This window comes from Vanellus vanellus (genome assembly GCF_965231255.1).
Source record: "Vanellus vanellus genome assembly, chromosome: 6".
Taxonomy (NCBI): domain Eukaryota; kingdom Metazoa; phylum Chordata; class Aves; order Charadriiformes; family Charadriidae; genus Vanellus; species Vanellus vanellus.
This window is the reverse complement of record NC_138911.1, coordinates 1,814,786-1,842,459: the sequence shown is the minus strand read 5'-3', so window position 1 is coordinate 1,842,459 and position 27,674 is coordinate 1,814,786. Positions and strand designations below refer to the sequence as shown.

General features: G+C 63.7%; 3 protein-coding genes across 4 annotated transcripts; 1 reads left to right on the top strand and 2 right to left on the bottom strand.

The window, feature by feature from the left end:
• Positions 1–93: 93 nt before the first annotated feature.
• On the bottom strand, positions 94–6,197 carry OSBP (oxysterol binding protein; the record flags this gene model as incomplete). The annotated part of the gene is made up of 14 exons (XM_082485108.1): positions 94–372; positions 457–677; positions 780–961; positions 1,060–1,155; positions 1,280–1,383; positions 1,534–1,654; positions 1,733–1,978; positions 2,053–2,184; positions 2,351–2,405; positions 2,488–2,590; positions 3,723–3,921; positions 4,025–4,272; positions 4,979–5,187; positions 5,890–6,197. The coding sequence occupies 14 exons, from the start codon at positions 6,195–6,197 to the stop codon at positions 230–232; spliced, it is 2,367 nt and encodes a 788-aa protein (XP_082341234.1). The 3' UTR covers positions 94–229.
• A 671-nt stretch (positions 6,198–6,868) lies between these two features.
• PATL1 (PAT1 homolog 1, processing body mRNA decay factor) lies at positions 6,869–18,221 on the bottom strand (the record flags this gene model as incomplete). Of its 2 annotated transcripts, XM_082484953.1 has the most annotated exons (19): positions 18,147–18,221; positions 17,750–17,861; positions 17,442–17,653; positions 17,272–17,346; positions 16,310–16,504; positions 16,108–16,209; positions 15,679–15,768; positions 15,266–15,477; positions 15,103–15,192; positions 14,743–14,926; positions 12,995–13,118; positions 12,782–12,879; positions 12,620–12,679; positions 11,933–12,081; positions 10,971–11,130; positions 10,104–10,259; positions 9,315–9,406; positions 8,039–8,188; positions 6,869–7,852 (listed from the first exon to the last, which is right to left on the bottom strand). In XM_082484953.1, exons 1-19 carry the CDS (start codon positions 18,159–18,161, stop codon positions 7,831–7,833), a joined length of 2,298 nt encoding a protein of 765 aa, XP_082341079.1. In that variant the 5' UTR covers positions 18,162–18,221. The 2 variants fall into 2 exon arrangements, with proteins under 2 accessions (XP_082341079.1, XP_082341080.1); XM_082484954.1 differs by lacking the exon at positions 6,869–7,852 and having other exon boundaries at positions 8,035–8,188.
• Positions 18,222–19,436: 1,215 nt separating this feature from the next.
• Positions 19,437–27,579, top strand: STX3 (syntaxin 3; the record flags this gene model as incomplete). Its single annotated transcript, XM_082485530.1, has 12 exons — positions 19,437–19,466; positions 21,009–21,089; positions 21,195–21,294; positions 21,398–21,472; positions 21,602–21,669; positions 22,562–22,670; positions 22,970–23,043; positions 23,154–23,288; positions 24,423–24,533; positions 24,656–24,766; positions 27,169–27,271; positions 27,477–27,579. 11 exons carry the CDS (start codon positions 19,437–19,439, stop codon positions 27,244–27,246), a joined length of 972 nt encoding a protein of 323 aa, XP_082341656.1. The 3' UTR covers positions 27,247–27,271; positions 27,477–27,579.
• Positions 27,580–27,674: the final 95 nt, after the last annotated feature.

Here is a 27,674-nt window from a genome sequence, read left to right as displayed (position 1 = left end):
AACACCCCCCCCACACACACACACACCACGTTTGAGCGGTTTTGGGGGGGCCCCACGCCGGTTCCCGCTCCCCCACCCCACCTCCCCCCGGCATCAAGGTCAGTTTGGATCGGCTAAGGCAACCCCGGCAGGCGAGCGCGGCCGACGGACGGGCGGTTAAGACAGACGGACAGACAGACGGGGGCTCCCCTGGCAGCCGGTTGGCCTTTGTCCCCCCCCCACCGCCGGCTCAGAAAATGTCCGGGCACAAGGTCCAGTCCTGCTTCTCTTTGCTCTCCCAGTAGCCGCCCTTGTAGACGTGCGCCAGCTCCTGGGTGACAGGGTCCTTCTTGCGCTCGAACCACAGCGGCTTGTAGGGATCGTAGGGGGTGCCTGGGGGGGCGGCCACAGGGAGGGGGGTGAGGGCCGTGGGGCCAGGCAGGGAGCGGGGTTGAGGGCCGCTTGTCCCTTCCTTACCGTCCTCGGTGGCCCTGGCGGCTTCGGCCTCCCGTCTCTTGCGGGAGATGCGTTGTTTCTCCTCCAGCCGTTGCTTTTCAGCGTTGGCCTCGTCCCACCGGCCGTTCTCCATCAGGCGCTGGTCGGGGCGCCGGCGGCTGTCCGTGGGCGCCGTGCCGCTTTCCGGGGCGTTGAGCGTCAATGCCAACTCCGAAAAATAGTACATGTTCTCCGCGTACTTCCTACACCGGGGGAAAAGGGGGACCGACCTCAGTCCCTCCGCCGGAGGGCTTCACGCGCAGCTTCCAGCTCTCAGGACACCTCGTCCCGTGTCCCCTACTCACGGGAGCGGGTTCCTCTTCCACAGCAGCACCCGGCTGTCCTCGGCCTCGTGGGTTTTCTGCCGTCCCTCTGCTCCGTTGTCCCCAGCGCCCTGCGTCACCTTGTAGCAGTCCATCTTCTCATCCCAGGTGCCCAGCAGGACAAAATGCACCTTCCCTGTAGGGTCTGTCACCTCCCCCGTGACCTGGCGGGACAGGGGACAGCCTAAATCAGGACACCCAGGAGCCACAAGCACCCCAGCGCGTCCCACGCTGCCCGCCCAGCCTCCCCCCGTGCCTCTACCTTCCTCGCCACGTCCCGCGAGAAGTAGCTGTAAGGAACGAACTTAAGGTTGCACTTGTCGCCCGTCTTGTGATTGACAATCTCGATTTCACCCGACTGCGGAGGGGAGGAGGAGGAGGAGAAGATGGTCAGATCCAGCCCACAGCCCTTTCCCCGGTGGTGGGGGAAACTGAGGCACAAACACATCCCGGGGAGTCCCATCACCGGGATTTCATCCCACCTGGTCTATCCAGAGCTTGCCCACGATGATGTTGTGGACGGTGGTGGTGACTTTTTTCCACGTGTAGTGGTTGCCGGAAGAATGGAAGACGCAATGGATAGTACCTGAGGAGGGAAAGCTGTACTGGGAACGGTCGCTCCAGAGCCTGCCCGGCCCATGGAGACCAGGTGGGCTCCAAACCTGCCCTGCTCCCACGCGCAGCACATTCTCCCTCCCCATGTCTCTCCCCGCGTGCGTGGGGTGGCGGTGCTCACCCAGAGGCATGATGGAGAGGTATTTGCCCCGAAACTTGCTGGTGATTTTGATTTCCTGGTGAAGCGTCCAGCCGTGCTTGGAGTCGGCGTGGTGGGCAGCGGCTGGTGGGTGGTGGCTTACCTGGCCAGGAGAGGGGACAGGTCAGTGCCGGCCACCCCGAGCTGGCCGCTGGGCCAGGAGGAGCAGGGCTAGCGGTACCTGCTCGCAGAGGGAGCGGTAGCCGTTCTCCTCCAGGCGATCCAGCTCAAAGGTCTCCCCCAGGAGGGGGTTGAAGGGCTTGCTGGTGCGGAAGACGGTGGTGGAGTAGGACGAGACGGTGAAGGCGGCCACGTAGCACAACTGCTCCAGCGAACTCTCGCATTTGGCCGCCCGGTCGAGCAGTTCGTGGTACTCCAGATCCTCGGTCAGGCGCTGCAGCATGGACAGGGGCTCGTTGAAGTTCACCTGGAGGGGAGCGAAAGGTCAGAGGGGGGTCCCGGGGTGGCCGGTGCCCACCCCTCAGCTGCATCCCCGCTCACCGGCATGGGGATCTTGGACAACTCCTTCCCGATGCAGTTTTTCATGATGCTCCAGAGGTTGAGGCTGTAGTTGGGTTTGTAGGGGATGCGGGTTCTCTTCTCCTTCTTGGTGTCCTCTACCTGGTGCTTGTACTGGGGGTGAGACAAAGGCTGGTGTGACACTGCTGTGACCCGTCCCCAAACCCTTCCGTGGGGAACGGGGCACCCCCAGCCCGGCCTCGCAGCCGCCCCCCTGCCAACCCTGTTCCTCCAAGACCCAGTTCAGCACACGACGCCAGCGGAAAGACCCCCATCCTACCTGCTCGTCCAGGCTGATGTCGCTGCTGGTGCCACTGATGTTGCTGCCGGTGCGCCTGTCGGGGGGAGAAGAGGGGCAGAGTCAGCCCCGAGCGGGGTGTGGGGGGCGGGAGAGCAGCCCCGCGCCCCAACGCTCACTTGTGGCCCATGGTCTCCGGCATGGGGATGATTTCCGGGGCGTCGAAGAACTCATTGTCATCATCCTCGTCGCTCAGATCTCCTTTCGCAGGGCAGCACGGATCTGGGGGGGGGGGGGAGAGGAAAGTTGAGGCAGCAAATTCAAGATTTCTCCCAGTTTTCCCCAGCGGGGCACTGGAGGGTTCCCCGTCACCACCAGCCAGGTGAGGGGCCACACACCACCCCTGCCGCACTGAGCTGGGGCAGACGAGGCTTGAGGAGGAGCGGGGACAGGTTTTGTGGGCGGTGGGGCAGTAAGCTGCCCGCTGTAGGTGCCGCAACTGCTCAGCTGTGTGGGAGAGACCGGACAGAGCTACCGCTCGGTGTCAAAAACGTGAAGGACACTGAGCCTGGCTCAGGATAAGGACTGGAAGCAGCTGGGGGGTTCTGTCATCCAGAAGGAACTGGACAGGCTGGAAAAATGGGTGCATGTGAACCTCATGAAGTTCAACAAGGCCAAGTGCAGGGTCCTGCACCTGGGTTGGGGCAACCCCCGGTATCAGCACAGTTGGGGCGATGAAGGGATGGAGAGCAGCCCTGCTGAGAAGGACTTGGTGGATGAAAAACTGGACACGAGCCGGCAATGTGCGCTGGCAGCCCAGAAAGCCCCCGGCATCCCGGGCTGCATCCCCAGCAGCGTGGCCAGCGGGGCGAGGGAGGGAGTCCTGCCCCTCTGCTGCGCTCTGGGGAGACCCCCTGAAGTGCTGCCTCCAGCTCGGGGGCCACCAACATAAGAAGGACATGTTGGAGCGGGTCCAGAGGAGGCCATGAAGATGCTGGGAGGGCTGGAGCCTCTCTGCTGGGAGGACGGGCTGGGAGAGTTGGGGGGGTTCAGCCTGGAGAAGAGAAGGCTCTGGGGAGACCTTATAGTGGCCTTCCAGTTCTTAAAGGCAGGGCTTATAAGAAAGATGGGGACAGACTTTTTAGCAGGGCCTGCAGCAATAGAACAAGGGGTTATGGTTTTAAGCTAAAAGAGGGAAGTTTTAGGCTAGATATAAGGAAGAAATTTTTTTATAATAAGGGTGGTGAAACCGTTGCCCAGAGAGGTGGTCGATGTCCCATCTCTGGAAACACTCAAGGTCAGGTTGGACGGGGCTCTGAGCAACCTGATCTAACTATAAACGTCCCTGCTCATTGCAGGGGAGTCGGACTAAATGACCCTCCCAACCCAAAAATATTCGATATTTCTATGATACCTTTGGCAGAGCCACCGGTGCCAGGTGCGCTGGCAGGCAGGACGGTGGCACCGCGGAAGGCCCTCTCCAGGTGGTTGTGCTGCTTGGCCAGCTGCTCCAGCGTCTCCTCCAGCCGGATGCGCTGGTCCCGTTCGTGCTGCAGCGATTTCTGCCACTTCTTGCTGTGGGTCTGAGCCAGCATCAGAAAATCCCGACAGGCCTACGGGGACACAGCACCCCATCAGCGTACGGTCCATGTGTGGGGGTCAACCCCCCCGCGCATCCCCCATGCCCTTTCCCCACGGGGTGGGGTGCGGACTCACGTTGATCATGGCGTTGGAGGTGATGCGGAAGAGGGTGGCTCGTTCGTTCACCTGCTTGATCTTCTCGGTGCTCTCAGCCGGCAGCCGGAGGTTCTCCAGCTCGCTGAGGGAGCGCTGCAGGGCCGTGCCGTGCTTGGCGATCAGGTCATTGCAGGTGCTCAGATCCTCCACTTTGCTGGAGAGGGTGCGCAGCGTGGTCTGCAGTTCCGTCTTGTCGGTCTGCGACACCGACTCGTCACCGGAGTCATCTGCCAGCGGGAAGGGACGTTAGCGTAGCCCCATGCGGCCTCTCTCCTCCCAGAAGATGAGGAAGAAGGGGAAGCAGCGCGAGCAATCCACCCTGTGAGCCACACCAGGCTCCGGCCGCGGGGCTGCCAGGACGGACACAGCAGGAGTCCCCCCCCCCAACTCCCCGAGGGCTGCACACGGGGCGCTGCCGGCCACTGCCACAGCATCCTGGACAGCAATGCCATGGCCACCGAGTCACAGCTCAGAGCAGATGGCCGATTCCCTGGTGCATGAGCGGTCACGCTAGCAAAGACGCATGTGCCAGGCTGCTGGCGGCTCCTCAAGCTGGAGCCGGCCAGTGGGGAAGTCGGCTCCATGCCGGCACGGCCGCAGCAGGCAGGACAGTGCTGCTGAGCTCATATGCAGACAGACACGGCCGCCCCTTCCAAACCCCGCGCGGGGAGCAGCTGCCAGCACCCCGGGCCACGCATGGCCACGCTGTCCCTGCCGGGCTTGGGAGATGGACAGGGAAATGTCCACGGAGCAGACGTGCCAGTCTGCTCACCGGCAGCGAGCAAAGGGGCATTAGGAACAGAGAGGGGACGTGGGGTCATGTTCTGTGGGGCAGCAAAACAGCCCCTGGGCCGAAGGTGTAGCTGACGTGTGCTGCCTGGTGCCGGGGCCTCACATCAAGGCTGTGACGGCATGTCGATGCAAGGGCCGTACCTGATTCCTCCAGCATCTTGACAGCTTTGGCCTTGGCCAGCTCCAGGGCGGTGACCCAGCGCTGCCGCTCCACCTCCGAGCTGGCCTTCAGGTGGTAGGTCTGGGCTCCGCCGTTGGAGATGATGAAGTTGCAGGAATCCTCCACGGTGATGTTGGCCGTGGCCAAGTTGATGGTGCCACGGCAAGTGTGCCGCATCTCCGCTTTCGATCTGCGCGGGGAGGCAGAACGGGGGTACAGTGAGGGGGCTGATGGTAGGAGGTGACCCATAGCCCAACCCGGGTGGGAGCCAAGCCCTGGGGGGGGGGGGGCGCCATGGAAGTGGCCTTGGCATTCCCCACCCCGCAGGCAGCACTATTAATAGGGCACCGGCTCCAGCCCCCGGTGGCTTTGCCAAGCGTGGGGTTTCACCGCCAACGCCGGAACGGGGCCAAGGCTGGCAACGCCGCTTCGGGGAGGGGTCCGCAGCCCCTCCGGCCCCCAGGAACGGCCTCAGGGACCCACTGTGCTCCCCTCAACCCCCCCGGTGCCTCCCGCATCCCGGCACGGAGGGTGAAGTCCCCGGCGCCGTGCGAGGCCGTGCCAGCCTGGCACACCCCGTCCACGTCACCAGGCCCAGGAAGAAAGGAGCCGCTCTGGGACACCCCCAGCCCGGCCCGGGGGCCGCTGCCTCTCCCTCACCTCCCCCGCCGAGCTGTAACCGGAGCTGGCAGCTGCCTGCGAGCTCCGGTTCCCCCATGAATAATAGAGAACCGGGGAGGGACAGGTGCCCCATCACCGGGCTCAGGTGTCCCCCCGCCTACCGAACTGCCAGCCCTGCTCCCCGCGGGGCAACGGGTCCTCGGTGCTGGTGGGAGGGGGCGGGGGGAGGACACCGAGCCCCAGCGGCCGAGGGCCGGTCCCCGGTGCGTACCGGTAGTAGCTGAGGAGGCCGTTGCTGAGCACGAACCAGCGGCGCTGGTAGCCCTTGATGTAGTTAGTCCACTTGAAGAGCCAGCCCTCCCGCGCCGAACCGGACCCGGCGCCGCCCGCCCCGGAACCGCCGCCCCCCGCCGTCGCCGTCGCCGCCGCCGCGCCCGCCCCCGGGCCCGGCCCGGTCCCGCCGCCCGCCGCCGGTGAGGGCAAGGCGGGGGCCGCACCGGGCGCCGCGGGCAGCGCCATAGGGCCGGGCAGCGCCGCCGGGCCGGGGCCCGTCGCCGCCGCCGCGCGCAGCTCCGCCATCGCCGCCGCCGCCACCGCCCCGCCGCGCTGCCGTCACCCGCCCCGCCCCCGGCCGCGCCCCATTGGCGGAGGCGGCCCCCACGCGCACCGCCCCGGCGGGCGGATTGGTGGCAGCGCCCGCGAGGGGCGGTACCTGCGCGCCAATTGGCTACTGGTACGCTTGCGCCGAAGGCCCGTGAGGCTGCGCTCCCCCCCCCGCTTCTTCACTGGTCCCCTCGCCTGTCTGTCTCCGCGGCGCGCCAATGAGCGGAGGAGAGGGGAGCCGCGCGTCACTGACGTCGGGGCGCGCTGGGCTGGGCGGGGCGGCGCTGCGTAGGGGTGACTCATCCCGCCAGCGATTGGCCGGGGGGGGCGGGTCCTTCCCGCTGCTCGCGCTGCCATTGGCTGAGACATTTCCCTGCCACCGGAGCGGGCGGGGGGCGGTGACCTCTGACCTTTGACCGGCCCCACCGCCTCGGGCCCTGAGGGCCGCGGCCCCCCCGGGTGGGAAATCGGGGGTGGGAAGGGGCACCCGGGGGTGTGTGGGAGGGAAGGAAGTGGGGAGGGGGGAACAGGAGATGGAGGGGGGGATGGCAGAGGGACCGGGGGGACACCAGGGGCGGAGGTGGGGGGGCTCCCTGTCGTCGTCCCCCCCCCCCAACCTCAGACAAGGAGAGGCCACGCTCCCGGCAGTATACAATTCATCTTTATTTACAATACCCTATAAAAATGTAAATTTAGAAACTTTATTCTCATTAACCAGAACCAAAAACTGAGGGGAGGGGGGAGGGAAAAAAAAAAAAAAGCACAAAGAGAAAAAAAAAAAAACAAAAAAAAACCCAAAAAAACTTTCCACTTGATCAGTCGGAGGAAAGTGAGAGGTGGGGGCAACAGGGAGCAGCCGGGGGGGGAGGGGGGAAGCTGGTTAATGCCAGGGTTGTAAAATACCTACATGTGCAAATCTCTTTTTTTTTTTTTTTTTTTTTCTAAAAGCAAAAACAAACGAACAAACAAAAGTAAAATTAACACCACCCCCCACCCCATTCCCGAGGAGCAGAACAGCAGAATTCCCTCCTACCCCACTCCCCGGGATCGGGAGGAGAAAGGGGAGGGGGGTGGTATCCAAGGCTGCCATTCCCCCCCCCTTCCTCCTGGAGCTGGAAGGAGCCGACTGCGGGGAAGACGAGGCGAGTGTGCAAACAAGGTGGGTGCGTCACGCTCACACGCGTGTGCGCGGCCAGGGAAGGGACCTCAGTGCTCGATGGGGACCTGGGGAAGGACCGGGGAGGGAGGGAGGTGCATGTATGGTTGGGGGGGTGGAGGGGGAGCACCACCCTGCTGCCCCTGCAGCCCCCTCCTCCTTCCTTCCTTCCTTCCCGGGACCTCCTCAGTAGTGTGCGTGTGTGTCAGGGGGAGAAGAAGCCGTTGTGGGGAGAGCGGAGGGTAATTGGGGATGGGGGAGGGGAATTCGGGCACAGCAGGGAGAGGCAGCACTTTGAGGGGGAGCAGCCAAATCATGCCTCCCCCCGCCAAGCCAAGATTGGGAGGGAGGGAGGGAGAGAGGGAAGGAGGGGGACACATGAGGCTGGAACCGCCTGCCCTCCATCCATCCCTCTGGAACACTCTGGTGCCGATGAGGAGCTGCGGAGATCTCCTACCGGATCCCGTGCACTAAGCTGGGAAAACAACGGCAAAGGGGTCAGAGGAGCTGCAGGGATGGGGGCATAAAGTGACTCCCCCCACCCCCGGGCTGTTCCACCCCACGGTATCCTGCCTGCATCTTCTTCCCCCCACCTCTGGTTCCCCACTTTTACAGTCCCCTCGGCCCCACGCTCACAAGGGAGAAGAGGGTTGACACTTACTGCAATTTCGTTTCCAGCAGGTTCAGCTTCTGCTGGTCGACATAGCGAGAGAAGAGGGAGATCAGGTTGGAGGGGGTGGAGACCGGCTTGGCCAAGGCCGCCTGAGGGATCCGCAGGAGCTCCCGGGTCGCCATGAGCATCAGCTCCGTCCTGCCGGAGAGGGGCACAGGAGAAGGGAGGACTGAGAGACGTTGGGTGCTCGGGGAGCTGGGTGTTCTCCAACTCATAGAATGGTTTGGGTTGGAAGGAACCTTAAAGATGATCTAGTTCCACCCCCCTGTGGTGGGCAGGGACACCTCCCACCAGACCAGGTTGCTCCAAGCCCCGTCCAACCTGGCCTTGAACACCTCCAGGGATGGGGCAGCCACAGCTTCTTGGGGCAACCTGCGCCAGGGGCTCACCACCCTCACAGGCAAGAATTTCTTCCTAATATCTCATCTAAATCTACCCTCTTTCAGTTTAAAACCATTCCCCTTGTCCTATCCTTCCCCTCCCTGATCAGGAGTCCCTCCCCAGCTCTCCTGGAGCCCCTTTAGGCACTGGAAGGGGCTCTAAGGTCTCCCCGGAGCCTTCTCTTCTCCAGGCTGATCCCCCCCAACTCTCTCAGCCTGTCCTCCCAGCTTCAGCCCCTGGATCATCTTCATGGCTCTCCCTTGGGGTACCCTGGGCTACTCACGCCTCGTGGCATTTTTGGCACTGGAACCAAGCAGGAGGCGGTGCTGTGTCCTTGGACACCGGCCTCCCCACGGGTAAGGGTCTTGCCTGTGCTTGACAGCCTCACCGAGTCACCTGTAGCGAGACACCCTGGCTGCTCTGCGGGACCTGACTTTCTCCCCTGGGGCACTCATAAAGCGGCGATGTGAAACGCAGGAGCTGGCAGGGACATTCGAGCCCCAGGGGAACAGTGGTAACGCCGCATCACACACCTCGTGCCATGGGCTAAGCAAGGCTCGGCAATCTCGTATCTGCGCAGGCTAAAAGCGCTACAGCCGCTCAGCTGAGGTTACAGCTTCCCTGCACCTCTGAGGGACCGGTCCTGGCACATCCCAAGCTGTATCTATCGCTTCCTCTCTCTGCCTCAGGCCTGCCTTTCTCTTTCCTTAAACACCGTGGCTGTTTCCAGTGATGCTGCCGAGAGACTGCAATTAAACCTCCTTCTTCATCAACTCTACCTCCGAGTCCTTCAGGACTCCGCACGGCGCAGTGTCCAACCCCGATGGCATCGCTGCCATCCTCCCTCCCTGGCCCCCAGGCGCAGCCAAGGACGAGCACTCACCACTGGTTGTCCTGCATTAGCTCCGTGTTTGCGTCCGAGCTCTGCAGTTCCTCCCCGCGGCTCAAGACCAAGTACAGCAGGGACAGGCCGAACTGCAGGGAGAGAGGGAGGGATGTCAGGGAGGAGGAGATGTCCTGCTGGTGCTGTCACAAGCCATCGCTCGCATCCTGAGGGCTGTCATGCCTCGTGAGGAAATCCCTGTGGCAGGGCAGGGTGAGCTCTTCTCCCACCACTCCTCCCCTCCGAGCGTTTTTTGGGTGGGTCTGAGAGCCCCTTCCACCTCCCAATCCTCCTGGGGACGGTGACAAAAGCGGGAGGACTGCCGGCTGCCGCTGCAGCCCAAAAAGGAGGAAGAAGCAGCTGTTTATGGGCCCGAATCACGGCAGGCATCATGGACAGCTGCGTGAGTGACAGTCCGCTCCCTGCCCAGCTCAGAGGGACATTGCCACCAACCCACAGCAGAGGAGCGGCCCTCCCGTCCCTGATTTCAGGGCAGGAGTCTGCAGCCCAGCGGGACAGACCATTAATGGAGCCGGCTGTCGGACCGCAACAGAGTCCCAGGCCAGCTCAGACAGCTGATTAATCTGCCAGACACCCTTGTTAATCAGCAAGGGAAGGGGAAAAGTGCCAAGGGCTGGCAGCCTGTGGCTCCTGTGCCGTTACCCACTCCACTGCGGCATCCAGCTCTGCCATCTAGCACCAGGAGGCTGCCAGAGAACTCAGTTTTCCCAACTATGGGAAGGGATGAGATGGCCCCACCCGCCCCAGAGCACAGAATGAGGGAAGCACCTTGTTTTGGAGCACAGCAGTGAGGTGCAGGTTGGTGGGTGCTGGCGCGGTCGCGCTCTGAGGTAGGTTCGTTAGCTGCTGCACAAGGCTGGTGACCGTCCCCAAGGGAAGGTGGTAGAGAACGTGGGAGAAGGGCCTCAACAGGCAGGGCAGCACCTGCGGAGAGGAACGGAGGAGTCAGGAGCTGCGGAAGCAGGGAGATGTGCTTCCCCTGTGGCTGGCTGGCTCCTCTGGGGCGTCATGGACACCGACAAGACGCTGCCTCGTGGATGCACACAGACCAACAGCACCTCTGCTTTCAGCCCCCTTCACACGCTCAGGGTGGGACTTGCTAACAGCATCCCCCCACATCCCCACAAGCCGGCTTTCAATTCAGGCAAGTCTTTTTCCTTCCTAAATCACCCTCTTTCTCAAAACAAGCTGGGATTTATTTCGCAGATGCCTGTATTTTTGTTCCCTATATAAAAAACAACATTGCAAAGGACAGCTGAGAGCACGTCCCTCGGAAGATGCTGGCCTCTGCTCCCTGTCTCGGGAAGATGGAGTCTCCCGTTGTCACCCGATGAGTCAGAGACGCTGGGCTCATTAAACAAAGGCACCATTTATCAGAAACCTTCCCTGCTTCCTTCCTGGCGAAGCTGGGCTGTGTCGTGCCAGCCGGCAAGCACAGGAGATGGGCCCTGCCAGGAGCTCACAGCTCCTGCAGCCTCCCCACACCTCCAGCAGCGGCAGAAACAACCGTTCTTAAGACACGTGATGCTGTTTGCTGTCTTCCCCCGCAGAGGAGAGGAGATCTGGCTCCAGACCTTGTGCTGATCCCCACCTCACAGCGAGCAAATGGAACCCTCTCAGCCCCTGGAATCTCACCTCATCCTGAGCATCCTTCTTGATGAGGAAGGGCAGGTTCCTGGCCGTCGCCATGAGTACGTCGGCCGCTTGCTCGGGTGACAAGAAGGGGAGGATCCGGGCCACCAGGCGCTTCCCTTTCCGGATGCACATGATCTGCATGAAGTGGTCGTCGCTTGGCCTGGCGAGGAGAGGAGAAAGGTGGTGACCGTCAACTGGGAGCGTCCCAGGGAATGCGGGGTGTTCCTCTAGGTATGCCACAGCCAGTCCTGCACCAGCACCAGGCAGAAAACACACACATCTCAAAAAACATCCCTAGAGAGGGAAAAACAACCCAGAAATGACACCCCTAACCCTAACCTCTGCCTGACAGTCTGGTCAGGAGGGAAAGGCTTGATCCCCCATGGGACAGCAGAGGAGAAGCCACTGAGACCTTGCATCCCTCCTTGCCTATCTGTGCTGCCGAGGCTACAGGTCAGGCAAGAGGTGACATACTTAAAAACAGGCACCCAAACACGTGCCAGGGCACAGGGCTTGAGGTGGACAGACACCCAATGAGCATACAGACAGGCACTATTCGCAGCATCCGAGCTGCGGGTATGGAAGTTGTTATAGGATCATAAACACAATGAAGAACCTCATGGAGAAAATCGCAAAAAAAAAAAAAAAAAAGAAAAAAAAAAAAAAAGGTTATTTCAGCCCACAGATCCCAACACCCCTGGAAGAGTCTGTCCAACTCTTCCTTTGGGTTGGAAGGGACCTTTAAAGGTCATCTAGTCCAACCTCCCCTGCCATAAGCAGGGACATCTTCAATTAGATCAGGTTGCTCAGAGCCCCGTCCAACCTGACGTCGACTTGTTTCCAGAGATGGGGCACCCACCACCTCTCTGGGCAACCTGGGCCAGTATTTCAGCAGCTGCAAGTGCCCACAGACCCTCTGAGCTCCTGACAGCCACCGAGTCGCAGACAGCACCTCTGCTCACCTCTCCTGCCCGGGCGCCTTCCCCCTCAGATTGTCATACATATCACAGATCTTCTGCTTCCTCTCGCCCATCAGGGCTGGCCGCTCGCCTTCCAGGCTCAGGAGGTAGCGTCTCTCATAGTCCTCCACATCGAGGAGGAGGCTGTACGTCTGCAAGAGAAACCGCGATCACAGCAGGGCACAGGAATCTGCGACGGGATCCGCTAGCACTGATCCACAGAGATCCAGGACATGCCTGGCCGCAGCCAGGGCCCTCCCGTCTCCTTTACGCTACAGGAACGGCATATCCTGGCCCACACTATATCAAAGCCTCCTTTGGACCCAGCGCGAGAGCAGACTGAGCAGGGACTCTGTGACCCACAAGCTTCCATCCCCTCGCACAGTGGCTGCAGAGAGCTGAGGCGCTACTGCCTTATGGCTGCGAGTCAGTAAAGGACCCTGCAAAGTCCATCCAGGCTGTTCTGGTGCAGGATGAAGGCACGGCTGGTACTCGGCTCCAGCTTTTCTGTTCCAGGCCCAACCCCTCTCCTGCAAGGAGGACCTCAGCCACCGTCAAGTGCTGACTTGTCCCCAGCTGGATGTCCAGAGGAGTTCATTGGCACTGCACCGCAGTCTCCCTGGCCCTTCCTTCGCCCCAGCCCACCTCCTGCAGATCTCTAAGAGTCGCGGTGGTCCTCCTTGAACTCACCTTCTCGATTGTGACGAGGGTCTGGCGCCTCTTGTCTCGAACCTGCTTCTCCTTCGTCTCCTGTCGGGGAGGGACAACGAGTCAGGGCCGCGGGCAGCTCCCGCGCTGGCCTGGGCATCAGCCGCAGAGCTGTGTTGGAGGGGAGGCAGGGCCAGAACTCACATCATCCTCACTGCGGGTGGTCACCACCGCATCGATCATCTTCCGGGGGTTGTTCACGCTGGAGACAGTGAGCTTCCCGAGCGAGCCCTCAAACTGCACTGCAGGAAGCGGGGAAAAGGGAAGCAGAGGGAGTCAGGGAATCAGTCCAGGCCTGACCTCACCTCCATTTATGTCTGGCCCAGGTCCGGGCTGCGTGGAGAAAGGAGCGCTTACCTGGCTTGTAGGTGTGCTCCAGCTTAGCCACCTGAGGTGTGATGAGTTTAGTGCGTTCCTTCTTGGGACCATCACCGTGGACTTCCTCTGCTGCTGACAACTTCTCCAGCTTCTGGAAGTAATTCTGAGGCAGGCAGAGGAGAGGTTGAGACCCCCCCGAAAAACAGTCGGCAAGGACTGAAGCAACACATCGCTCTCCCCAGCCTGTGCCCCATCCCTCACCCATCACTTACTGGTCTTACCAACATCAGCAGCAGCATTTTAAACCGCTGTTCTTCCCCCAGTACATGAGGGGACGATTGCATTCTCCTCATTATCATCCCTCGAGATTACAGAGGTCGAGGTTCCTCCTCAGCCCTCTCTTTCTCAATACAAACAATGACAAATCCACTCTCTCTATGAGCTCCCCGGCTCCCAGTCCTTCCCAGCACACTCCAGTTAGCCTGCTTTGCTCTGTTAACACCATGCCCATGCTGGGCAGCGCATGGCTGGAGCCTCCCACACTGGTGCTCACGCGCTCTTCCCGTCCACCCAGGCCAACGTTCGCCTCTTTCGCAATGGGAGAGTTTTGTTGACTCACAGCCCAGCTGCGGACGCACCAGTTCCTCTCCTCTACCGGGGATCAGCTCACCCACAGCTCCCGGAAAACCTGTGTCAGCGCAATGCCTCCTGCCAGCCCCATCAGCCACGGCTCTCCTGCCAGCTCCCACTGGAGCCCAGACAACCTGCAGCAAGTGCTTGTCCTTGCTCCCACTGGGTCCCTGGCCCACCACGGAGGGGACCGGACTGCTCTGACCCATTTTGCCGCGCTGGTGACTGCCCTCCTTGCTCTGCCTGGCACTCACGGCTGCACCGACTGCGCCAGGACCGCTCTGGGCATGCAGCTGGCTCCCCTGCACCCCCTCCGTGAAGACAGGGGCCAAACCTCCTGCACAGCTGACGACTGCCCCAGGCACACTCCCCACAAGCCCCACTGAAGCTCCCAAGCCAGGCATCCATCTTGCATAGCTTGAAGCCCTCCGCAGATTTCTCTCATGTGAAGTTGCCCTGTGTAACCTCAAACCCTGCAGAGCTTTGAGCATCTACCACCGTCGGCAAGAGCCCAGCCGTCACCTTGCTTAATCTGCTCCAAATGTGGCTCCTCCCAGCACCGTCTGGTGCCCCCTGTTCTTGAATTGGAAAAGAGTGGGAACAGTCTCTCCCCATCCACCTTCTCCAGCCTCACTCTTTGGACCCCATGGGCTTCACCATCACCCCCTGTCAGACTACAGAGTCCTCCTTACGCAGCCATTCCTTGCCCTGCATTTTCCATTTAGCAGCTTCCCCGTCTCCCATTCCAAGCCTTTTATTCTACCACTGCCATACACAGCTTCTGATGTAGACAAGCTTCTCTCCTGTTACCTCAGGCCTTCTGCTGCGCACTCTGAATCCATGCTGCCAGTGTCCCCCAACACCTCCTCACCCCTGGAGATCTCACCCAAGAACAGGAAGGCAGTTCTTCCTTTGCTGCTGCCCCCCTTCCCGGGGATGCTCACCCCACCCTGTCCCTCTGCCTTCCTCCTCCAGCATGTTCCTCACGACTGGATCTAGAAATGCTTCCCCCGCTGCATCAGTCAGCACTGGCATCCCCTTCCCACCTAACGCCCCTTCGGCACAGCAACCATGCCGGGAAGACAACGGTCCCATGGGAGCGTTGCAGCCACGGGACACACAGCAGGGCAGGCTGGGCGCTTCCCCCTCCCTGGTACCTGGTAATAATAGTCATCCAGGTAGGGATCAGTGCTCTGCAGCTGCATCATCTGGATCTTGGACACCCAGTCCTTCTCCCGCTGCAGCATGAGGTTAGCGTAGGGGTCTTTGCGTATCTGCTCCTGGTGGCTGCTCCGGTGGCCCCCTCGGTCCCCCACCGAGCCGTTGAGGCTCCGGTGCTGGCTGGCAGGAGGCAAGAAGGGCACCCGTGAGCACACAGGAGCTACAGGAAGGGACAGAGAGCGATGCACAGGCTAGCCCCGGCAGCACAACACCCCCACGGCGGAGGGGCGATGCAATTTCCCCCTTACTGTGCCAGGCAGCCCCTCTCCCACCACTGGCACAGAGCCAGCACTCACTTTCGGTTCTGCTGCTGTCGCTGGTGCAAGAGCCGGCGATGCTGAGGGTGCAGGTGAGTCGTGTCCGGTCGGAACATCTGGGGCTGTGGCCTAGGGAAAGCGAGAAACCTCAGAGGTGGCCGCAAAGAGCGGGGCAGGCAGCCAGGAGAGGGATGGCACCTACCTCAGGCTCTGCAGGTGGGATCCAGGGCCCGGCGGGTGCTGCGGCTGAGAGGGAGGTGGAGCAGGGGGAGCCCCAAAGAAGGCACGAAACCCGCTGGCTGGAGACATCATCTGCCCAACTCTGCCCTGGAGCAGCTTGGGATTGACGGAGGGGAGGGGGCTCCCAACCAGGCCAGAGACCCGGGCAAACTGGCTGGGGGACATTCGGCCGGCCTGGCAGGGCAGATAGGGAGCCTGGAGTCAGCTAGGGGGAGATTTGGAGGCAAAGGAAAAGGCCCAGCCAGGGCAGCTGCATCTGGGATGGCCAGAAAGAGCCATGTAGAGCCAGCTCCTGCAGCCACGCAAGGAGAAATGCGGGATCCTGGCCATGGAGGTGGGAAGGAAAGCGCAGGAAGGGAACAAAAGGGGCTTTACCTGGGCTCCTCCAAGCAGCTGTGCTCTTTGCAGGTGGGTGAGGACGGGAGAGACGCTGTGAGGGAATGGGTGGCCCAGGAGGGAGGAATTCTGGGGAAAGAGAAGGGAAGAGGGACCCCGGTCACGGCCCTGGCACAGCTGACGGTGGGCAGATGGGGAGCGGGTGATGGCACAAGATGAAGCCCCAGGAAGGAGCTCCGGACAGGCTGGGAGCCAGGCCAGACTCCAGAGAGTGGGGCTGAGTCAGCAGAACAAGGCAGACGGGCCGAGCTACGGAACTAGAGACAAACCGCTGGCTGGCTCTGTGTGATCATGAAGGGTCTAGCGCCATCAGGGCCTGGATTTGCCGACAGGAGGAGGGGAACTGGGCATTAGGGGGTTCTGGAGAGGCTGGAGGCCTGGAAGAGGGGTGAAGAGGGGACTGGGTACCGGTACGTTGCAGAGCTGGTTGGGGGACATCCTCTCGCCGTAGGGAGCAGGGTAGCGCTGCTGCATGGTAGCTCGGATGTGGACAGGCTTCGGACACAGGATCTAGAAGGAGGGAAGCATCACAGTAACCCCCATCAGCTTCCCGGGGAACCAGCCTGTGCCCTCTGAGCCACGGGCAGTGAGTGGGGCCAGGGGGAGGTACCTGCTGGTTGAAGTTGGGCACAGCAGCCTGCTTGGGAGGGGTGCCAATGGGGACAGCCCGGACAGGGGGGCTCCCGATGACAGGGGATGACGAACGCCGGGGCAGTGCTCGCTCGGAGGGGTCCCGCTCTTCATCTCGAGCCTGCGGGGGTCTCTGAGGCAGAGCATAGTCCAGCACGGACACCGACGGCATCTCCTGCAAGCAGAAGGGGAGACAAGGCTCCCCCCAGGATAACAGTCACTGACTGGGATGGGGAGGACTGGCACTGTGTGCCCCAGGGACGTTCCCAGGATGCAAAAGCCACATCCATCCTCCTGCCAGGTCTCCTCCCCACCCCGAGAGCCCCATGCAATGACAGGGATTCCTGGGGACCCCCAGGGCCTGCCCTGCAGAGCCCACATCACTGCTAAGATGCCCGTTTGTGGTGACATCGCTGCTCCAGCATGGGGTGGAAATGCTCTGTGTCGCCACCGCACAGGCTGCATGCACACGCTCGGTTCCCAGCCCTCATCAGCCTTCTAGAGCCGTGCAGGGCTCACCGCGTAGCGCCCTGCGCAGCACGCTCCGCTTGCACTTAAAAGGCTGACTCTTAATTAAACCGCAACAAAAAAAAAAAAATCTTCTGCCCTGAGGCGCCAACATTCCCAAACCCTGACAGAAGTGCTGACATCTCTCAGACATCACTAGGGATCACACATCAGTGATGACCGCCTCAACACAGCTCTCCAGCCTCCAAGGGGGAACAAGGGACAACGTCTAAGAGGGTCTACAAACAAGCCAAACCGGAGGCACCCGGACCCAGCCACAGGCAAGCAGAACACCCCAGCTGATCTGGAGGTGCTCCCCAGCACTGAGGAGCCTGCAGCAGCACAGCACATCTCACCCCTTGGCACCCAGCTGCAGGGGTTTGGGGGGGCATTAGGGACACCACGATGGCTGCCACCTGCACCCTGGCACCGTACCTGAGTGAGAAGCGGCCCCCGGATGCGGCGCAGGACGGCTGAGCTGTCCCAGATGCTGGAGTTCAGCCCTCCAGGCTGCGCGAAAACAGGCAGGGAGTCAACACGGTGCTGCCAGGTCCATACCCACCCTGGCCCTGCCAAGCCAGAGCCCACCCTGGCCCCACTCCCACCTGCGCAGGGACCCTGGTCTGCACAGCCTGCATGATGGCGGGGTCCTCCAACTCGCTGTCGATAACCAGCCTGGTCAGCCGCTCCGCCAGCGTATCCTCGGGTTCGCCCAGCAGATCCGCCTCCTCGCTGCCGGGCCCATCCTGCTCCCTGTTTGCCACAGGCTTGTCCTCCAGCTCCGCCAGCCGCTCGTGTGCCTCCTGCCAGTCGTCATCTGTGAGGGACCCGCAGTCAAGGATGCGCTCGCAGGGGTAAGGAAGGCATCAGCGAGACGGGGTGGGGGGGATATCATGGGGGTTTCACAGCTCACCGACAGCCCCGGCTCCAAACGTGTCATCGTTGAACTGGTCGATATCTTCATCTTCCTCCCCCAGGGCCTGGAAGGCGTCTTCATCCTCATCCAGCGGGCAGTCCTCCAGGGACTAGGGAGAGCAAGGAAGGGCGGGGGGGAAATCAGCGCCGGGCTCCCACCCCACAGAACGCTTTCCCCCCAATCCCCTCCGTGAGCCACACCGACCTCCCGACCCCCGCCGCCCCGTTCTCCCACAGGCCTCGGCCTACTCGAGCACCCCCGGGGTGGGGGGGTGGGTGGGCCGGGGTGGGGAGGGGGTGCGCCGGGCCGGGAGCCGGCCCGGCGCACCCCCTCCCCACCCCGGCCCGCGGCTTCCCCCCTCACCCTGTAGCCCCCAAACCCCCTCCCCGTTCACCTGGTACCGGAACATGGCGGCGGCGGCGGCGCCCACCGCCCGCAGGCTCCGCGCGGCCCGCTCCGGCCCCGGGCCCCGCCGCGCATGCGCCGGCGCAGGCGCATGACGTCACCTCCCACGCCCCTAGCGCCAGCGGGACGGTGAATACGCATGCGCGTCCAGAAGGCGCGATGTGAGGAAGAAGAGGCGTGGTTTTATTTAGCCACGCCTCCTTATAACCCTTAAGGGCGCCGCCCCCTCCCCGGCTGCTCTTAAAGGGGCAGCGGCCCCTTTTCTGCCCCGCGTGTGCGGCCGCAGACACGTCGGCACAGGCTCGCGTGCAAGTGTTGCGCACACCCGTATGTCCCCCACAGCTGTGCCACCCACGTTGTCGCCATCCCAGCGGTGTCCCCAGCCGCATCCCCCATCCGTGTCCCCCATCCGTCACCCTATCCGTAGCCACGTCCCCCCAGCTGTGTCCCCACCCATGTCCCCTGTCCATAGCTGTGTCCCTTAGCCATGTCCCCCATCCCCAGCTGTCCCCCCCGTCCCCAGTCATACCTCTCCATTGTGTCCCCCTACCATGTCCCCCAGCTGTCCCCTATACTCAGCTGTGACCCCCCCAGCTGTGACCACTATCCACAGCCGTGTCCCCAGCTGTGTCCCCTATCCCCAGCCACGTCCCCTATCCCCAGCTGTCCCCCCAGCAGTGACCCCTATCCATAGCCATGTCCCCCAGCTGTGTCCCCAGCCATGTCCCCTGTCCCCCAGACATGTCCCTCCAGCTGTGACCCCTATCCACAGCCATGTCCCCCAGCTCTGTCCCCTATACCCAGACACGTCCCTTATCCCCCAGCTGAGTTCCCTAACCCCACTTATCTCCCCCAGCTCTGTCCCCAGCCATGTCCCCTCTCCCGCTGCAGCCACCCGTGGCCAGGGAGGACACGTCGTTGGCGCGTGATCCCCGTGGGGACCAGCTTCCTTATCGCCTCCAAGCTGGGGCCACCCCACATCCGCCACCTCCCGGGGTGGCCTGTGGCACCCACAACCGTCGCCTTTAACGGGGCCGGTGTCCCCGGGTGTCCCAGGTGAAGGGTGGCTCCACCTCGTCCCTCCCCTTGGCGCCTTCCTGCCTTCCTTGTGCCTGTCACTGGGGATTAGCACAGGGACAGCCCCGCGCTTGGAGACAGGGACGGTGACAGGGCCACCCGCCACCTCGTCTGGATGTAGGAGGCCCAGCCGGCATCCCCCATCCCTGCGGTGGGCGAGGACGGGGACCCCCCCTGTGACCCGCCAGCCCTCGGGGCCACCATGAAGGACCGGCTGGAGCAGCTCAAGGCGGTGAGAGACCCCCGGGGTGGAGAAGGGACGGGGGGGGACATCATCAATTGGGGTCCCCAGGGCTCGCTGGGACAGTGCTCGCCCGGGAGCAGGGTGTCACGGGGACGGGGGTCCCTGAGACCCCACCCCGTGGTGTGGGGGGGTGTCATAGGGACGGGGAGCCCCGAGACCGAGGTCCGTGGTGGATGGGGACATCATGAGGATGGATGTCACCGAGATCCCACCCCACGGTGTATGGGGGGTGTCATGGGGATGGGGGTCCTTGAGATGGGGACATTGCCGGGATGGGTGTCACCAAGAACCCAGACCACGGTGCACGGGGGTGTCATAGGGATGGGGGTCCCTAGGATGGGGATGGGGGCACGATGGGGTTGGGGGGCCCTGAGAGCAATGGGGGGGAGGGAGTCAGACCGAAGAGACCCGGAGGGGGTCACCCCTCTGTGCCGTTTGGGAGTGAGGAGGGTATTTTGGGGGGACATCAAACCCCCAGATGAGGGCAGTTCCCCCCATGCTGGGGGGTGCAATGGGGACGTGTCAGCCCCCACCCTGGTCCGTGTGGGGCCAGGGGGGTGTCCATCCCCTTGGGGGGGGGGGAGGGAGCGGATGTGGGGTGCCCGCAGGGTTGGGGGGAGGGGGGGACAGCACCCCATCCCGTGCCCCACGCCGCGTTCCCCGCCACCGTCGCCGCTTCCTTCTCCCTTCGCCCGCCCTGCCGTGGGGCCCCGCTGTCCCCCTGCTCCTCGGGGACCTCCCTGCCCCACTGTTGGCTCCCCATGGGCGATGTTGGAGGGGGGGGGGGGGGGTCCCAGCAGCCCCCCACCCTGCGCCCAGGCCCCGGCGAGGGGCGGGCGGCCGCGGCGGGGAGGCTTGGCAGGGATTTAGCGGGGATTACGAAGCCATCAGATAAAACCCTTGGGAGGGAGAGAAGGGATTAATTTTATTTTTACCCCGGTGCCACCAGCGGGTGGGGCCGGGGGGGTCCTCATCAGGGTCTTGTCCCCCCCTCCCCATGGGGGCTGCAACCCAGCATCGGGCACCCCCCCCCCCCTTTGTCCTCTGGGGGTGGCGGCGGAGCTGAGGGGGACGAGGGGAGGCGGAGGGGTCGGGGATGGCACCTCCGGGAAGGGACGGAGGTGGGAACCCATGGGTGGGGGACCAGGCGTGACGCCGGGGTGATGGGTGACAACCGCCATTGGGCCCCCTGCCGTGCTCAGACCTGCCGCGGGACGAAGGTCGGGGCCATAAAACCCTGTCCCGTCCCCGTCCCCGTCCCCTCCCTCCCGCCAAGCCCAGCAATCCCTTAATTCCCCGGCTGTGCGTGGCCAGATGTGAGACGAGCTCGCCCGCCCCCCCCCGCTGCAGATGCCACCCCTGTGCCACCACGTCCCCATGGCTCCTCCCGCCTTGTCCCTCCTCGACCCTGTAGAGCTGGGCTGGCTGGTGGCCGTCCTGTCCCCGTGGGGTGGCTGTCAGCCGGGGGGGGTGTCCCCGGGTGCAGGCAGGGGGGTGGCACCCCTAAGCGCTGCCCGCCGTACCCCGCAGAAGCAGGACGTGGACGATGACACGGAGGAGCTGGAGATCGCCGTCGATAACACGGCGTTCATGGATGAGTTCTTCTCGGAGGTGAGGGGGAGCCGGGTGCAGGGTTTGGGGGTGCAGGGTGGCCTCCTGACTGTGTGTCCCCCCCCTCTTCCTCCCTTCTCCCCCCATCCTCCCCACCTTGTCCAGATCGAGGAGACCCGGCAGAACATTGACAAGATCTCAGAGAACGTGGAGGAGGCCAAGAAGCTCTACAGCATCATCCTCTCGGCCCCCATCCCTGAGCAGAGTGAGTGGGGTGGCCGCGTCCCCTCCTTCCCTCCCTCCCCAGGTCACCGTTTTGGGGACGTTCCCACGGTGGCTTCCCCATCTCACATGCCGTGACCCCGCAGAGACCAAAGACGACCTGGAGCAGCTAACGGCGGAGATCAAGAAAATGGCCAACAGTGTCCGCAACAAGCTGAAGAGTGAGTGACCGTCTCCCCACCGCTGTGCCACCCTGCCTCAGGGGTCCTCCTGTCCCCACACGGGGTGTGCTGGGGACACCAGGACAGGTGGGGAAGGTCCCTGATGGGTTGGGGTCCGGCTCTCGCCAGGCATGGAGAGGAACATCGAGCAGGACGAGGCACGGTCCTCTGCTGACCTCCGGATACGCAAGTCCCAGGTGAGCTTTGGTCCCTGGCACCCTCTGCCGGGGCTGTCCCCTCCCAGCACCTCCAGGGCCTGAGGACCCTGTCCCACACCGGCTGGAGATGTAGCATGTCCTGGTTGTCCCCAGGTCTTCCATCTCCGTTCCCTGTCCCCAGCGGCACCCTGTCCCTGCCACACCACGTCTGGGTGCTCACAGGCTTCATGTCCCTCTGCCCTGTCCCCAGCGCTCTGTCCTGTCCCCCATGGGCTGGAATGTGTGTTGCCTGGGGTGGCCCTGTCCCCAGATGTTGGCCCTGTCCCCTGGGGTTGGGATGCTGTCCCCACTCCCACTCCCCTGTCCTTAGTTCTGTCCCCTGGGAAAATGGCCCATGGGGACATTCCATGCCTGGGCTGTCTCATGTCCCCATCCTTGTTCCCAACACCTGGTCTTGTCCCCCGGGGTTGGGACATGCCATGCTGAGAGTGTCCCCAGTCCCATGTCCGTGTCCCAGTGACACACTGTCATTGACCCCAGGGGCCATGGGGAGATGCCATGCCTGGGGTGTCCTTAGCCCCATGTTCTCATCACTGTCCCCAGCACTGGGTCCTGTTCCCCTGGGGGCTGGGGAGGTGCCATGCCCGGGGTGTCCCCAACCCCGTGTCCTTGTCCCCAACCCCAGCACTGGGTCCTGTCCCCCTGGGGGCTGGGGAGGTGCCATGCCCGGGGTGTCCCCAACCCCGTGTCCTTGTCCCCAACCCCAGCACTGGGTCCTGTCCCCCTGGGGGCTGGGGAGGTGCCATGCCCGGGGTGTCCCCAACCCCGTGTCCCTGTCCCCGTCCCCAGCACTGGGTCCTGTCCCCCTGGGGGCTGGGGAGGTGCCATGCCCGGGGTGTCCCCAACCCCGTGTCCCTGTCCCCGTCCCCAGCACTCAGTCCTGTCCCGCAAGTTCGTTGACGTCATGACCAAGTACAACGAGGCGCAGGTCGACTTCCGGGAGCGCAGCAAGGGCCGGATCCAGCGCCAGCTCGAAATCAGTGCGTGAGCCCTCCATACCCCCTCAGGCCCCGCCCCTCTGTGGCAATGGGCGGGGTCTCCTCCTCCTGACCCCGCCCCATTGTTGGAATGGGTGGGGCCATGCCCCAAAGACCCCGCCCCCTTTGGCAAAGTGGGTGGAGCAATGTCCCACAGCCCCTTGTTTTGTGAAATGGGCGGAGTCAGAGCACACAGACCACGCCCCCCTTGGGCAGAGTGGGTGGAGCTGTGCACTGCAGACCCCGCCCCCTTGCTGAAGTGGGCGGGGCCTCTTCCCGCCACTGACCCCACGTGCCTGCAGCCGGCAAGAACACCACGGACGAGGAGCTGGAGGAGATGCTGGAGAGCGGGAACCCCTCCATCTTCACCTCGGGGGTGAGCGGTGCCGCGCCGGGGGGGGGGGGGGGGGGTGTCTGGGGGACACACCGGGGACAAGGACCCCCCCGCTGACGGCCCCTCTGCCACCCTCCCCGGCTCCGTTACAGATCATGGACTCGCAGATCTCGAAACAGGCGCTGAGCGAGATCGAGGGGCGGCACAAGGACATCGTGCGGTTGGAGAGCAGCATCAAGGAGCTGCACGACATGTTCGTTGACATCGCCATGCTGGTGGAGAACCAGGTACGGGCTGCGCGGGGACCAGCAGGGACCTCTGCATGGGGACAGGCAGGGACCTGTGCGTGGGCTGTATGGGGACCAGTAGGGACCTCTGCATGGGGACATGCAGGGACACATGGATGCTCTGCATGGGGACAAGGAGGGACCTGTGCATGGGGACGAGCAGGGACCTGTGCACGGGCTGCATGGGGACAAGCAGGGACCTGTGCATGGGCTGTATGGGGACCAGCAGGGACCTCTGCATGGGGACCAGCAGGGACCCATGCACGCTCTGCATGGGGACAAGGAGGGACCTGTGCATGGGGATGAGCAGGGACCTGTGCACGGGCTGCATGGGGACAAGCAGGGACCTGTGCATGGGCTGTATGGGGACCAGCAGGGACCCATGCACGCTCTGCATGGGGACAAGGAGGGACCTGTGCATGGGGACGAGCAGGGACCTGTGCACGGGCTGCATGGGGACAAGCAGGGACATGCGCAAGGGCTGCATGGGGATAAACCAGGACCTGTGCATGGGGACGAGCAGGGACCTGTGCACGGGCTGCATGGGGACAAGCAGGGACATGCGCAAGGGCTGCATGGGGATAAACCAGGACCTGTGCATGGGGACACACAGGGACCTGCGCACAGGCTGCCCGGGGACAAGCAGGGACCCGTGCATGAGGATGAGCAGGGACTTGCACATGAAGCCACACAGGGACTGGCCCACGGGGCTACGCAGGGCTCCATAGGGACACAGGGTGGCACGCAGCCACGTGGGCACCTGCATGGGACCACGCGGGGCACCACAGGGACCTGCGCAGGGGGACCCAGGCACGGAGCCACACGGGGCTGGGTGGTGACCGGTGCACAGGTCCCCACGGAGCCACCCGGCACCCAAGCCCATGGGGGACCTGGGGGAGGGGACAGGGGTCTGCAGGGGTGCGTCCCACACCGTGGTGGTCCCGGCCCCTCTCTCAGCCCTTTTTTGTCCCGTGTCCCCCCTCCCCCCCCCATGCAATGCGAGGAGCCACTGTGTGCACCGGGGAAGGGTGAGTACCTGCGCCGTGGGGGCTGTGCCGCGTGCCGTGGGGCCGTGCCGTGGGGGTCCCGGCTCAGCGTGTGTGTCCCCCCTCCCCCTTCCTGTCCCCCCCGCAGGGTGGGCTGCTGGATAACGTGGAGCAATACGTGATGCACACCACCGAGCACGTGGAGCAGGCGAACCAGCAGACCAAGAAGGCGCTGCAGTACCAGGGCCAGGCGCGCAAGGTGGGTGGGTGCCGGCACCCACGGGTGCTCTCAGCGTGTCGTCGTGTCCCCCCCCCCCCCTCGCCTTCTCTCTTTCTCTGTCTCTCTCTGCCTCCGCCCCGCCGCCCCTGCGCGCCCCGTAGGGAGCCATGATCGACCGCATAGAGAACAACATGGACCAGTCCGTCGGCTTCGTGGAACGGGCCGTGGCCGACACCAAAAAGGCCGTGAAGTACCAAAGTGAGGCCAGGAGGGTGAGACGGCCCAACGGCCCTGCTGTCCCCCAGTGTCCCCTCCATAGCCCCCAGCATCCTAAAGGCACCCCCAGCATCCCCCATCCCTCCCGCAGCGTGCCTTCACGTCTCCCAGTGCCCCCAGTATCTCCTCCAGTGACCCTGAGACCCCCCTGCTGACCCTAGCCGCCTCGTGTCCCCTAGCCGCCCCTTTTGTTCCCCAGCCACCTCTTGTGTCCCCAGCTACCCCCTCTGGTCCCCCAGATGACCCCAATGGCTCCCACCTGCCCCCGCAGACCCCCAGCCACCCCAACTGGTCCCTGCTCCTCCTTTGTGACCTCCATGGGGTTGGCAGCTCTGTCCCTCTCTGTCCCCCCTGCCAGCCCCAGCCCTGAGCTCCCTCCTACCCTCAGGTGTGATGAGCTGGTGAGGGCTCAGCCCCTCCTGCCCTGTCCCCGGGTCTGCAGCATCTCTGGCTCTTCTGGGCTCCTCTGTGCCCACCTCTGGCCTTTGTGTGTCCCCCCCCAGCATGGGGCAGGCGTAACCGGTCCCCATCTCCCCTCTTGCCCCCTCCAGAAGATGCTGATTTTGGCGGTGGTAGTGGTGCTCTTGCTGGGGATAGTTGCCCTCATCATCGGACTTTCTGTGGGGCTAAACAAGAAATAGCCCCGAGGCGGGGGCTGTGGTCTTACTGTAAGTGTTGGGGGGGCGGGCAGAGGAACCCCACCGTGGGAACACGGGACCCCGGAGGGCTCAGGGACAGCGGGCAGGCACGGACGGGCTGGCTCCGCCATCATGCCCTGCCTGCCGTGGGGCTCTGTGCCGGGGTCTGGCTCTCTGGTGCTTCGGTTTCTGCTGCTGCCTTTGGGGCTGGGGGTGCTGGGTGCTGGCCGGCCGGTGGCCTCGGGTCTGCGGTGCGTGTCGGGGCTCCATGGCGCTTGGGACTCTGCGGTGCTCCGGGCTCTGTGGTGCTCCGGGGTCTGGATTTCAGCTCCGTGCTTGGCTGCGTGTTCCCCACCTCGATCTCTGCCGTCCCCGCTCCCTCCGGACCCGCAGGGCTCTGCTGCTGCTCCTCATCTCCTTCCCCACCAGCCTCTCCGGCTGGGGGCTGACATCTCCCCTTTTCCCTCCTCCAGACGCTTCCGACCGTCCCAGCGGCGATGTCTCCCTGCGGGACCCTCCCCGGCACCACGGCCTGGCCCCCTCCTCTCCCCGCTTCTCCCGGACCTGCTGCCCTCAGCCCCCACATTCCAGCTCCTGCCCCGGCCCCGGCTCAGCTTTCCTCCATGGAGGGGTCCCATCACCGGAGCGCTTTCCCCCCACCGGACCGTCCCCTGCTGTCCTGCCAGTCCCCGGGGTCTGCCCCTCCCATCCTCGTGTCCCCTGCGAGAAGGGGACAGGACTCAACTATTTATTTTCCCTTTGCTGATAAATCAACTTCTCCTGGTCCCCCATCTCTTGCCGGGGGAGAGAGAAGGGGTCAGGGAGCCACGCCGGTGCTGTGACACTGTGGGGATGTGGCAGCCGGTGCCATAGCCCCAGCGAGAGGGGACGAGGTGTCTTTCTCGGGGCAGGTGAGCGTTGGACCCTCACCCGCACGGGTGTCCCGGGAGGATGAGGAACAGGGATACGGTCAGAACAGGGGGTTTGGTGGCACCAGCAACTGCCGGTGGGTCTGGCCACGCTTTGCTGTCCACCGTGCTGCAGACGGAGCCGCCGGGGACCCTGTCCCCTCTTGGCCTTGATGTCTGCAGCTGGCACGTCCATGTCCGTCCATCCGCCCCCCCCCCCCAACGCTGACTGCCCCGGTGCTGCGGGGAGCCGGGGCGGGAGGACGCGGCGATCGCGGTTATTTAATTCCCATTACAATAAAGATCCCTGCTGACGCCCGCCCTGCGCCTCTCCTCTCCGTGCATGACGTGATGCCGGGGTGCTGCGGGGACAAGTGGGGTGCTGGCACCCCCAGGCACTCAAAATAACCCGTGGGATGAGCACGGCTCTGGCTCAGCTCGCGGCGGCTGTGGCATCACGGCCGGGCTGGTGGCTTTGGCTGAGGACCCAGGGTCTGGGACCGGCCCCCGTTTTTGGGAACTGTAGTGATGCAGCCTCTTGGGGTGGAGATGTGACAGGGGAGTGTGGGGCTGGGGACACCCCCAAGCCCCACGAGCTCTGCCGGGCTGCGCCAGATCATCTTTCCCCGCGGTTTTGGGTAAGTCATGGCGATGGGGACGTGTCCCCTCCATGCACTGGCACTTGGCCGCCTGTCCCAGGGTGACACCGGCACAGCCACATCCCTGTGCTACACACAACCAGCTCACACCTGCCCCGCTGCCTCCCCAGCCCCTGTCCCTTGTCCCTTGTCCCCCCTCTCCAGTCCCGTGCCACCCGTGGCCCTGCCTCATGGCCCCTCTCTCCCCATGCAGAAGAAGATCATGATCATGATATGCTGCATCATCCTCGCCATCATCTTGGCTGCCAGCATTGGGAGCATCTTCGCCTGAGACCCCCCCACCCGCTGCCCTCCAGGTGACCGGGTGCGCGGCAGGAGGGTGGCAGTTGAGGTCCCCAGTACCACCCCGCATGTGGGGGGCAGGTTTGGGCCTTGGTGGGGTTGAAGCGGGTGGGATTCACCCCCCTTGGACTTGCCAGCGCGTCCATAAGGCGCCGGCAGAGACCGGGTGTCGGGGACATCCCCTTCCTCAGCAGCGCCTCATCTTCCTCCCCGCTGCAGGTGGCCTTTCCCCCTCCTGCCCCGCCGCCCGGATGATCCCACCCACATCCACCTGCGGCTCCAGCCATCGGAGAGACCCCGACCGCCAGCCCTGGGACCCGCCTGCCAAGCCCTTGTCCCCAAGGACATCCCACCGCTGCAGCCCGCACGTCCCTGGAGGAGAGGAGACCACCTGCCCTGCTCCTCCCTTTCCCTCCC